The sequence below is a fragment of the Egretta garzetta genome, unplaced genomic scaffold, assembly GCF_000687185.1.
Source record: "Egretta garzetta isolate BGI_Z169 unplaced genomic scaffold, ASM68718v1 scaffold960, whole genome shotgun sequence".
NCBI classification, from domain to species: Eukaryota; Metazoa; Chordata; class Aves; order Pelecaniformes; family Ardeidae; genus Egretta; species Egretta garzetta.
Genome location: NW_009258317.1, coordinates 58,555 through 71,292, shown reverse-complemented (window position 1 = coordinate 71,292; position 12,738 = coordinate 58,555). Strand labels below are relative to the sequence as shown.

The window sequence follows — 12,738 nt, the reverse complement described above, 5'->3', positions numbered from 1 at the left end:
CAGTCTTATTTCATCTCACTACAACCAGAACTGGGACTTTGTTCTATAATCTCCTGATCGCTAGTGACTTTTGAGGACACCAAATGACACCTGCAGATCCTCAGTAACGGGCAACTCCCTGAAATAAGTGAAACTGCTTGTTTTATTGACACAAGTGCCTCACAACGCTCGCCAACCTCTGGGCTACAGCCACCGTACCATTAGCTGCTAGCAGCAACAAAAAGATTGGCTATCCTATCACACAAGTTTTGGAAATTAATGAGGAGAATGAAGGTTGATAGACTAACATTCCTTTTTTCCTCATATGAAGGGTTTCATGTGCACCACAGCTGTTGACGTAGCAACTGCAAATGTCGCAATCTTCAGCAGTTGTTAACACAAAAATCAACATGAATACCACATGAGAGGCAATGGGCACGACCTGAAACACAGAAGGTTCTGCCTGAACATCAGGAAACACTTCTTTACTGCGGGGGTGACTGAGCACTGGCACAGGTTGCCCATGGAGGCTGTGGAGTCTCCATCCTTGGAGATGGTTGAAAGCCAACATAGTCCTGGGCAACTGGCTCTAGGTGGTCCCCCTTGAGCAGGGGGCTTGGACCAGATCACTTCCAGAGGTCCCTTCCAACCTCACCCATTCTGTGGTTCTGCGATACAACCCAAATACACCAAAAAGACCCCGTCACAACTGTCTTGGCACTACTAGACACAAACAGTAGTTTTAAAGCTAAGGCGCATAAAGTGACAGCAATGTAAAGTGCCCTATTCTCCAGCTTGAACACTGGTAAAACTTTATCAGCAGAAGCACTCACTGCATCAGGACCGAAGCAGCAGGCTCAAAGCACATCAAATAATGTCCGAAGCAGTAAAATAAACACTGGAAACATTAAAAACACATAGAGTGGAAGGATTACACAGAATAAAGGGGATGCCTTTGTTTAAACCCAGAACACAAGTGGAGCAAAACAATGCATCTACCTTAATGCAAAACGTTTTGACAGTTCTGTCAACCTTGAGAATCAAGATTAGTCAATCTGCTAGTCAGAAAAAAATAGATATGGTTCTTATTGTGAGTGCAAAATAAAACAACTATGCATCAATTAACCAACAGGTGAGTGCAATGTGCTTGACATCCATTTAAAAGAATTTATATTCAGACTGCAATCAACACATTTTCACATCTGAACTGTGGATTGGGAAACCGTACATACACTATGTAAACAAAATGATTTCCAGAGCCTTTCCCCTATCATTTTATTCAAAGCAGGTAATTTTTGGTTAAAACATCACGGTACTCCTGTATCGCCCTGCGAAGGGGATCCTGGTCAACATGGGAATTTTTTGAAGAACCATCAGTGGATACGATGGGAGAAGCTCCAGCAGATCCCGTTTCAAGCTCAGCAGTGGCTAGGGAGAAAAGAGACAAGATTCCTGGTGTTACTTTTACAGCAGACAGGGCCAAAGAAGTCACTGTAAAAACACAAAGGGTAACTGAAGAAACTACAATCCAGAAAGAGATTTAAAAACTCCCCAGGGAACATAACAACGAAAGGGCAAGGCACAAAGGAAGAAACACTTTTTTTTCCCCACGTGTGCTTGTCAGTCAAGGGTCTTTCTAAAGCTAGTGCAAGAAATTCCAGAGGCTACACCCTGAACATCTTCGGGGAATCCACAAACGACTTCTGCTTACACCGGTGCTAAATTTAGCCCCCTGCACACCTCTTCAACCTCAGATAGGTGCACTTCCTCTTCGGACACCTGACCTCATATCATAGAGCATGTTTTATGCTATGTATTACAAGCCAGCAACTCATCTTAGGTCTGCCTAAACACTACTGAACGATCTTTTCCCACAGAAAAGATGTATTTGGTCATTGATGATATTCTTCTTGCTCATTCAAAAAAGACTGCAACACGTAAGCTACAAATACAAGCAATGAGGAAGAGACAGAGCAAAAAGCAAGAACGAACAGCAGAGCATGTGCATGGCGTGGTTTAGCGGTGAATGCAGCTGAGGTACATGGAAGGAGAAGCGATGGCTGAAGTCTATAAAAATCTTCTCTCAGGGATTGTGTGATGTCTGATGGTTGTGCTTGAGGATTAAGTGCAGTCAAAGAGCACTTCAGCTTAATCCATGTCTATCGGTGTGGGGGAAATGGGTTAGTTTCCTTCGCACTTGTTCTTTTTCAGGCAACTGCATCACGTTCTATACAATATTCTGTTAAGCAGGAAGCTTTCGCGTTCAAGTCTAAACTGGAAAGCGAGCAGAAAATATCTTGACAGCTTTGAAGCCATTATTGTCAAGAGTTAGCAACAGTAATCTTCTTCCTTAAAAGCACTCCTAACATAATGGCAACATTACCCTGTTCAAGTTCCTTTCTGATTTTTTCATCCAGTTCCTGCCGTACCTAAAATTACACAGAAAATATACAGTTAATATTTGAAGTTACATTTTGGTAATATTAAACTTCTAAAACGGTCCTAAAACCCATACGTAACACGTGATAAAAACTAAAATGTATCATCCCAAATACGGGCATCTTGGTCTGGGGTTTGCTTTTTAATGAAGAGAAACTCTTGGCCAGCCAGGCTGTAGCATTCTCATTGCTAAGCAACATCAACCCAAGCACAAACCCACCTGTACCTCACCAGCCGGGTTCTAACTGGGTATTTAAAACTATACAGGAAGAAAGCGCTGTGGAGTTATTACAGTGAGGGTGTTGACGTATTCCATTGTATAGAAAAAAGCACGCACCAATATTCTTCTTTTCTCTACTTTAAGATGGAAAATTGAAAGAGCTCCTACAGATCATGCCAAGCTTTTTCTTTTATTATTGCTCATGCCATGACACACACATACATAAAAATATAAACACACACACAATTTTTTCTTGCAAACTTTGTACTAAGAAAAGACAGCAACAGCTACAGCTTCCACACAGCAAGTGCTGTGTGTTTTATTATGCAAACAAAACCAGCCTGAATCACTACAAAGGAGCACTTACCCCTTTTTCCCCGCAAAGGGGGGGATTGCCACTAATTAAGTTACTCTCACTTGTGATTCTGACTTCAAAGTCTTCATAAGAATAAATCAGAGCTTTTGAAGAGTCATAGTCCAAGCGCTAGATGCTGTTGTTTACATTTGAGACCTGTGACTCGTACGTTTTTTCCATCAAGTCTGTGACATATAGAAGTGGTTTGCAAAATTGATTCCATACAGCTTCCAGGCCTATGATGGCCATGAAGATGCTGAAGGGCTTGGACCACATGAGCTATTTGGAGAGGCTGAGAAAGCTGTGACTGTTTCTTTACTGGAGTAGAGAAAGCTCAGGGGGACCTTATCTATGTGTCTAAACACCTGGTGGGGGCATAAAAGAAGATGGAGCCAGACTCTTCTCAGTGGTGCCAAGTAAAAGAGCAAAAGGAACAGGCACAAACTGAAAGAGAGGACATTTCATTTTAATAGAAGGATTTATTTATTTATTTAAATTGTAGATGTGGTCAAACACTGGAACAAGTTGTCCAGAAAAGTCTGTGGTGTGTTCATCCTTGGAGATGTAAAAAAACCTGGCTGGACACAACCCTGAGCAAGCTGCTGTGACTGATCCTGCGGTGAGTAGGTGTAGGGTTTGACAAGATGATCTTCACAGGCCCCTTCCACCCTCACCCATTCTGTGATTCTGATTTTAGTAACAAATCCCTGAGGGAGTGAGTATTTATTTTATGAAGTGGCTTATGAAAGGCTCACCTAGCAACATCCCAACACAGAAAAGAAATTAAACACTGTACAAAGTACTCAACAGGCCACAGAAAGCAAAACCATCAGGAAGGGAAGCACTCTGAAAGCCCTCACAAGCAGAGCAGTAACAGGCAGTAACTCCAAGGGCCAAAGAAGTGGGGTTGTAAACCAGCAAAGTGGAGGGAAGGGCCCTCTCTCCAGGACTACAGAGAGAGCTGCAACCAAATTCACCAGCTCCTCCAGGGAAAGAACCATTCAGTGGTTCTTTGTTGGAAGAGTCTGTGCCTTCACAGCTAAAAGAGGGGAGCACGGAGCTGAAGGAATGACAGAAAAGGACCCCTCAAATACTCAAACCTCTAATTGTTTTCAAGCAGGTAAAAGCAGCACCAAAATCCTGGGGAGACGGGACCCCCTAACACATGAAGTGAGATATAGGAAACACCAAAAAAAAGCAGGAAAACTAATGCCTAGACCAAAAGATGACCCCAAATCAGGACCAATCCTAAGCAAAGCAGTAGTAGTTGAGGTGTTAGAAGAAACCATTTCCCCTGGTTTCTGGAACCTTCACAATGACCAGAAGGCCCACAGGACCCTCCAGAACATGTGCAGGTGAATCAAGAGAAGAAAAAGATCTTGTTTTCCTCTTATTCATTCCATTAACATCTTTGTGTTGATCATCCCATTCATACCTGAGGGAAGAGGAATAGGTGGAAATAAAGCTGACACTGATTTCTGAAAAGGGAATGAAGAGCCAAGCAAAATGTACCCTTGAAGACTATAAAACTTGCCTCCAGTGCTCTCCTTCCCACAACCCCCTGGAAAAGGCATCACAGCTGACTATCCCAAACCTCCTGAGCAGTAGGGACGACTATTTCAGATTCCAGAAAAGCTTCTGCCAGACTACAGTCACAGACTGGAAAGCAGAACAGTGATTGCTATCTCTTCTGCACTAAGTTCTACACTTCTCATCTCACTGCACATCTCTTCAGGCAGTAACACTGGGTTCCCTTGCAGCAGTCACCCTCTAAGTAATCCTTTTTCAGAAAGCGGTACTGACTTACTACTTACCCACATGGATTTCTTGAGTACAGAGTAAGTTGGATCCTGTAAGACTCCATGAGCTGATACTCAGGGAGTACAGGAGCTGAACTTCAGAACAGTACTGGTACTCCACACACAACCACTGTTATTTGCTGAGAACTTTTTGAACATCAGAACTGGCAAGGAGGGTAAACCAGCCTACTCCTATAGCTTGAAGAAGTTCCATTATAATAGATGAAATCCATACACTATCATTTTACAGATTGTTAACTACTACAGAAGCCATAACATTACAAATACGGGAAACATGAAAGTACTCTGCATCAGTCATTCTTTCACTTGAACAAACTAACAAGTTCAAAATATTTGCAGTATTAGGAAAATGTAAATGCATCATTAAGTTTTAATCAAAACCTAACAGCATAAGTAGACAAAACATTTTCAGTATAAAATACCACCCAACATTAAACAATACTGGCTACAAACCTTGTCATGTATCTGGCTGCAGAGAAGAGAGAGAACAGATTTTTGATTAAGGAGCTGAAGAAGAAAGAAAAACGGCCTTAAGTTCAAAGAAATAAGAACATGGCCTACAAGTAAAAAAGCTAACACTATAAAGACTGCTACAATACAAGAGTGCAATGGAAAACAAAATCAGAAAAGGAACGGAAATTGAGAGAGTAGGAAGCAGACATTCCTTTTCCCATTCTATGTAGGAAAACTGCTTTCATAAATCCACTAATTCACACTGGTTGCAGCTAGCAGAGTTCACTTATTTTCTACGTCAAGACACCCACATTCATTTTCACCAGCCTTTCACATAGGTGCTAGGATTTAAGCTTGACATTTGTTAAACCTAACAACAGGGCTCCCAAAAACTCCTTGCAGCAGACATTGCTTGCCTCAGTCTATAGACTAAAGCAGCAGTTCCCAGATTATGGTACACAGACAAGTAGCAGTACTTCATATTTGTTTTTCATCTGCTTGATTCTGTTTAGTTCTGGATGGTGACATGCCAATTCATGAGCAGTTTGGAAGTCAGTAGACCAGATCACAAAAAGACCCCATCAAAGATCTCTTTACTCCTGTAAAGGACAGGCAATACACACGCACCTCCTTCTTATGACACAAGTCCTACTATGAACCAAATTTCAGCCAACCTCCTTCCAGAACATAATGAACTGCTAGTCACTACAGTCACTGTTTGTAATTACAAGCACAGAATGTTTCAAGTAGTGTAATTTATTCCTCAATACCGGAGCTCTAAGAAATAAAACCAACCAAAAAAACCCAAAGACATTTGCATATGATTGGCATTTTACTGGTTAATTACTTGTGTCAATATGAAGTTTTCTACATTTTTCAAGATACTTTTGCACTTCCATTTCAAGTTTATTCATTTCTGTAGCATATGTATTTGATAAGGGGAAAAGTGCTATACTGTAATGAAGCACGTTGCTTTTTTTTTTTTTTTAAGAATAAAATGCTTGGTTTTTGCTGAGCTTGCAACATGACCATCTTCAAAATGTAAGGCTATATGCATAATCACCGACGTTTGCCTCTCATGTTAAGTAGTGGTTTAGGAAACTGTGAAATCTTTCAAGCCTTTAAACTCCGAATTTCTTAATTATGTCTAAAAGAAGTAACTGTGTCCACCTGCCAGAAGAGCACTTCTTCCTCTTGTTTCCAATCAGCACCATTTACCAATGTTTTTTCCAACAGCTGCATGGACAAAGAATTAATACCAGCATTTTAAATAATAGCAGTGTGAAGTATTTTCACCTCCTTGTCCCTGAAGCTATTGAAAAGCTTTTGCACAAACCAAATTTACATAAACATCCTCTTCTTAAGAATGGCACGTCCTCTACTTTAAATAGCCTTTCTCACCTTGAGGAAGTGACTGACACCAAGTCTGCATAGAGCGCTTTGACTAAAAAAAGAAGTGCAAGATGACCACCTGAGGCACACAGCAATTTAAGCTCCTTAACTCCCTGTCATTATGAGCTTTAGTGGCAGGAGCACTTGTAATCTCCAGCCAAGAAAGCACTGCTCAGCTTGAATTTAAAGGCAAGACAAATTCTGTAGAAGGGAACCAGGTTACTAGAAAAAGTCTGAGGCATAACTGAAGCAAACAGTAAAGTGAAGGAAAAGCTTAGAGTCAGAGGAACTCTTCTGTCTTTAAATAATCTGGTGAACAGGCAGAGTACTAAGCAGCACAACCAGCAAAGTATTTCAAAGCAAACTAAAACTGTCATCTCTGAATTCTTCCCTCATGCTCCAACTTATCTACTGAATGACACAGGACTCCCACAGAAATAACAGCACAGACTATGCATCCAGTAATCTTGCATTTGGACACTGATCAAGATTCACTACCCATTATTGTATGCAGAGGGATACATGCACTTTTTCCCTTCTGTTATGTCCTGGCTTAAAGCCTTATTTTCCAATTCAATCCTCTTTTTTTAGACAGGTGTCAGGAATCTTGTACTTTCAGTTCCTCAGAGATAGGGTATGGCTTCAAATACTGTTGATGACATAGTGCACCGAGTTGAGGAAACTTAAGCCAGCAGTTCTAAGTGAAATACCCACTTAGATGCATGTCCTCTAGCAACTACTGCACCTCCAAGAATCCTGTTCCTTTTTTTTGAAGGACTCTGAAAGAGAAAATCAGTTCTTAAGACTTTTTAGCATTGAGTGACTTGCAGCTACAGACAGTGCCATTACAATTACTCTCAGTTGTCCCCTAACTGGTGATTACGGGAAGAAATATCACAAAATGATGTGCAGCTGGATTTAGTAACAGGGAGGATAAATTCACACTGGTAATTCTGAGTCCCACACACCAGCCTTCTGCTTGGATTGAGGGAAGACAGGCATGCTGAGATTTCCAGCTTTTTCTTAAGAGAACCTGGCAGAAATGGTAAGAAACAGGTAAGTTCTCTGAGGACTTTGCAATAGTTTTATTCACCTTCATTCAGGGAAGAAAACTTCAGAATTTAATACTATATTAGAATTAAAACCTAATCCCAAGAAGACAATTATCGTCAGCTCCTGTTTGACAATAAAGTACAAGTCTCTGTAGGTTGTAAACAAGAGCAGAGAGAACTTCAGGGGACTACGTCCTACTAACAAAACTGCAGTAGGAAAGAGAAATTTAGGTATGTAAGAAAGCCCTCAAGCTAACAAACAGAAAACTCCACCCAACAACAGTAATTGGAGTCCAGGGAAATGTCATTTGTTGAACTTCCTTGAGAGTCTGCTCAAGGCTGATGGGTTTTTTTAGGTTCTTTTTTAAATCTTCAAAGTAAAGACTCAAAAAGCAGTACCAAAACCTAAAAGCATTCCCCAGCACGGCAATCCATCACAAAAGGTGAGAGACATACGCTCTGAAAAGAAACTTTATGTTTGCTCTTGAAGTCAGGACACTGAGTGGGAACAGTATCACCACTCTCAGATCTAATGCACACTTTTCTTGGAATCAGCTTTTCACAAATAGATCTGGGAAACATTTTTACAAAAATGTTGAAGCAGCCTATGTAACTATGTGAAATATATATCTGCATATCTTAGCAAATGGGTACAACCAATGAGCTATGAAATAGCCTTTTAAAATGTTTGATTTCTGTAATATATTTAAGGAAAGCTAGTAAGTCAGCAAAGGTATTTATCTTGATATTGACAAAACTCTGAAATGCCGAGAGCTCCAATTTCTCCTGGAAAATTAAAATGGAAAGGACTACCTGAAGAATGTTGCTGTAATTCAGTTAAGAAGCACTGAGTACTCCCTCTTTCTCTGCTGTTTCTTCTTCTTCAAAAAAGGCACAACTGTTAATCCTTTTCTTTTAAACTAGGACAACTTTTTCCCTAGAAGTGGGGTGGTTTCCTCCTTTGCCTTTTTCTTCTTTTAACGTCTTGCTTTCATCTCTCTGTCCTTTCTTTTCCTCACTTGTTCCCTGCTCCCTACCCGTCTTGTTCCCTTGTCCTGGCCTTCTCCTTATTTCACTTTTGCAGTGAGTCCCTGAATTTTGCCTCCTTTCCAGTGCTTGCATGCAGAAGAGCCCTGCAGATGGTACAGTACTAATTGCCTCCCGAGTTCTTTCTGTAATGAATGTCCACACCTCTGACCTGGAAAAAACATTCATAGTGACACAGAAAAGTTCATCTCTGTAACTGCCACCACTACGCGTTACCTACACTGCTTTGTCTTTTTTTTTTTTTTTTTTTTTACATCAAGTGCAGTATGTACACACATGTTTAAATGGGTTCTTTCCAACACGGATGGGACCACTGAACTGAGATGGACTTACAAGTGTACAAATCATTCTCACATTCATGCAGCAACAGAATATGTAAGGGATAGAACACCAACTGAATAGAAAAGCTTGTCCGTGCCTCAATCCTATGCTAGTGGGAAACTGATTTCAACTATTGACATCTGGTTTCCAATTCTCATGATATAATGTTCACCATTCTGTGAAGGATCAGACTGACTGCCAATTACAGGGCTTACCTTAGCCAGAGGTATTGCAGAGGCTGCAGCACTGCTGCAAAATTAGAAAGCTGTGAAGACTTCCTGAGGAGTAGTTAAATTTACCTATTCATGGACTAACACACAATACGAACTACAAAACCAAATGCCTCCTATGTGTAGGATATCTCCTGCACTGAAGTATAAAGTGAGAAGTTACGTGATCCCAGTCATATCATCCTATTTTTCAATCACAACTTTGTTGGTATTGATGTACTAAAACAAGCAAAGAAACTGCTGGAATCAAGATCAGTGAAGAATAAAAAGGTGTCTCAAACAAAGATGTCTAATGGGATTTTGCACTCATTGTGAAGTGAGCCATTTTGAATCGGTCATACATACTAGATATTAACATGCAATGAGGAGCTTAGCTGGGAATTTCCTATGCCACAGTATTATTACACTTTATCTTGCACAAGAATGTAGTTGCACAGTTCATTACTTAGATGTCAGTACTTTTTGGTCTTTGAACACTCTTGGAAATTTGCACAACCCTGATGCCCAAAAGTCTTCAACCCTACCACATACACGTGATGTACTGTTTTGATGATTAGCAGCTGTTTTGGAATATTAGAACATATGGTTTGGAACTATAAATGGATTCTAACTTTAAGCTCAAAAGCATAACCTTGCTTATGGATACTCTTTAGCAGGAGATGAGAACAGCATTTCAAAATGCTTACCTTAGCCACATAGGCTTCAACCCTGTTTCTTGACGATAATGCATTCCCGGTTGGGCTTAGGAAGCTTCCTCCTAGACTTAGACTTCTGTGCAGTGCCAAATTGTTGCCAAGATGTCCCAGTTCAGTTGAATACAGAACTGGACTTGCAGCCAGACCTCCACTGACAATGCCGCTCGCAATTAAAGATTTGCTTCTGTGGCGCTCCTGGAGGAGCTTGGCGTTGGCTTCTGCTAGTCTCTCATTAGCTCTGAAACATTCAGAAGTATACAAAGGATTCTCTTTGGTAGTAACGCTTTTGCAAAGTTACCTTCTAGGTCCCTGACTATGACTCGACTTCTGAAAGCGGAAGGGATTAGTGTCCAAAACAAGAACACCATTTGATCGGAGTTTCTTTGGAGAACCTATTTCTAAGAAGTCACACTACCTGCAAGAAGCAGCAAGAGTTACCAGCGCTTAGGAGTTCCCAGCATTCAGGGCTTCAACGCAACCTGTGAATGCCATGGGTTTACAGAGCTTCTTCTGAAAGGGACGTCGCCTGCAGAAGAACTCTGGGCTCCCCTCCCTTTCCCAAGGAAAGCTCAAACCTCAGGCACACCGCTAAAATGAAAGCCCCAAAAGATTTCTTTTTTTTGCCTCACAGAATCCACTTCTGTTCTTTGAAGGGCCTGGCAGTAAAGGACACGAAATTTATCTTTTCTGCCACACACAGAGGCAGTAAGAGGAGGTTATTCTTAGAGACTGGCACAAAGGCTGCCTGTTAAAACACAATCCAGGTAAAAAATACCCTCTGAATGCCACCATCAGTGGTGTTACTGGTGGACCACGAAAGAGAAAGGAAGACGGTGCTCAGGAAGGGGAAGGGTCTCGAGCCTTTCCAGTTTATTTGCTAGGCATCTTCTAATTTTTACTTCCTCCAGATACAGCTCTTTGTACCTTTCCACTTCTGCCTGCGTGGATCCTTTTTGAAAAACACTGTCTTGCTGGGTATTTTTTATCCTGTCCAATTCATGCTCGAGATCTCTAATTCTGTGTTTTAGCTGGTTTCTCAGCGAAGCGTGATGACTGGCTCTGATTTGTTCCAATCTGTCCTGGGAGGCTGCCTGCGCCTGAAGCAGATAATGCATTTTCAACCACCGCAAAGAAAAAAGAGAGCTCTCCCTGCCAGTCAATTGCACGTACCCAGTTTCAAGGGCCCAGGCTTTACTCAGGGAGGCAACTGTGCCTCCTCACCACCATCAGGATTCAAGGCAGAACCCCAGCAATACCGTCTGAAATAATTCTTTTCCCTGAGGGCCCCTCCCCCTCTTAGCACTAGTATTCATTCTAAGCTACCAATGGAAGAACACTGTCTCTGTAGGACAGGGCATATAGAAAAGGATTCCTCACAGAAATTAGGAGGATCCCTCACCTCCACACCCCCACCCCCTCCATCCTGACTTTGTTGACTCGTGTTGGGAGCACTTTCCCTGTACAATGACAAAGCAGTGGGACCTGTATGTCTGGCCGTGACAACTGTAAGTTGCAGCACCCAGTCAAGGATGAAGAGCAAGAACAAGACCAGCAGACAGCAGTACCCCCGCCAAGCACTGCAAAATGCAAATCTACCTTGGGCAAGCTTTTGGGTCAGGGACCCGCAGGCACATTACACACACATGAAAGCCCAACCATATTCCCCTCTCGCTCTGCCCTTCAGGAAGGACACAAGTACAGCACGGACACACAGAACCGGGCACCAAAAATAAACTACTAAAAAAATGACGACCACAACAAAAGTAGGTAAGAGACGCGACAGAGACAAGAGAGAAATTCACTTACCTGCAAAAATAGATTGACTTCTTGTAGTTTTTGTCTCACTTCTTGCCAAGCTCCTTCTTCCACCTCTCTCTTATATTGTTCTATTTGGCTGTGATCCACCCTGTGAGCCTCCAGGCGCTGTCTCAGGGTAGCCACCTCTTCTTTCAGCTGGCATTTGCTCTTCTCCAGTTTTTCATGGCTCCCACGCATGACGGACAACTCTTCTCGCAAATCCTGATTTTCTGCTTCTAGCCGCATGCATTTCTTAGACTCTGTCTCCAGCTGCTGGGAAAGTTCACCAACCTGTAGACAGAAAGGAAAAAACCAACCCAATAGGAACTCAGAGGGATCTAAAATTAGGCATTTCTGTGAAAATCCGTAAAGGGGCTGGCCATCAAGACGGTATTTGTCATCTGCTGACTCTGTATTAAATCCAAAGTGAAACCAAGCTCTCCTTTTAAAACAAGAACAGCTTTCACATCACTTCTGATAGGATCCCTCAGGTCCCCATCCTTTCTCAGTTCTTCTGCAGTCCCTAACCTCCTGAACAGCCAGAGCAACCTCAAAAGCACTTCTGGGAACTCTGCTTCTGGGTCCCCACAAGAAGGGAAAGGTGGGCTGAGACTGCTACTAGCGACGTCCTGGTTGGCTTGCAGACTTGCCCGTCTCTATGCACTGGCCTGGCGATCTGCACTCTTGGCTGACCCTCTTTACTGTGACTGGACCTGTTCTGCTCCTCTTGGTGAGGGCCAGCGGGACGGTTCCCCAGCCCGTGAGGTTAAGGACTCTGGCAGCCTTACTGCAACTCTTGGCTTGCCCTTCCTCTGCAGGACAGCTTGCCCTTGATGTGCCCTTACATATACTGCTTTGCACATAGCGGTTTTGTCTTTACCCATAATGGTAACTGCATCAGTATTAGTTATAGTCGTCTAGTACTGTACCGGTAGAAG

General features: G+C 42.2%; 1 protein-coding gene across 1 annotated transcript in view; it reads right to left on the bottom strand.

Annotated features, from left to right (window-relative positions):
* Positions 1–606: 606 nt before the first annotated feature.
* The window catches only part of LOC104126802 (ankyrin repeat domain-containing protein 26), a 60,507-nt gene continuing 48,375 nt past the window's right edge, over positions 607–12,738 (bottom strand). Inside the window, exons 33-37 of the mRNA XM_035894913.1 lie at positions 11,810–12,091; positions 10,865–11,100; positions 9,995–10,241; positions 2,363–2,408; positions 607–1,407 (exon numbers count right to left, since the gene is read on the bottom strand). Coding sequence (XP_035750806.1) covers positions 1,259–1,407; positions 2,363–2,408; positions 9,995–10,241; positions 10,865–11,100; positions 11,810–12,091 — 960 coding nt within the window. The 3' untranslated portion in view covers positions 607–1,258. The remainder of the gene's footprint in view (positions 1,408–2,362; positions 2,409–9,994; positions 10,242–10,864; positions 11,101–11,809; positions 12,092–12,738) is intronic.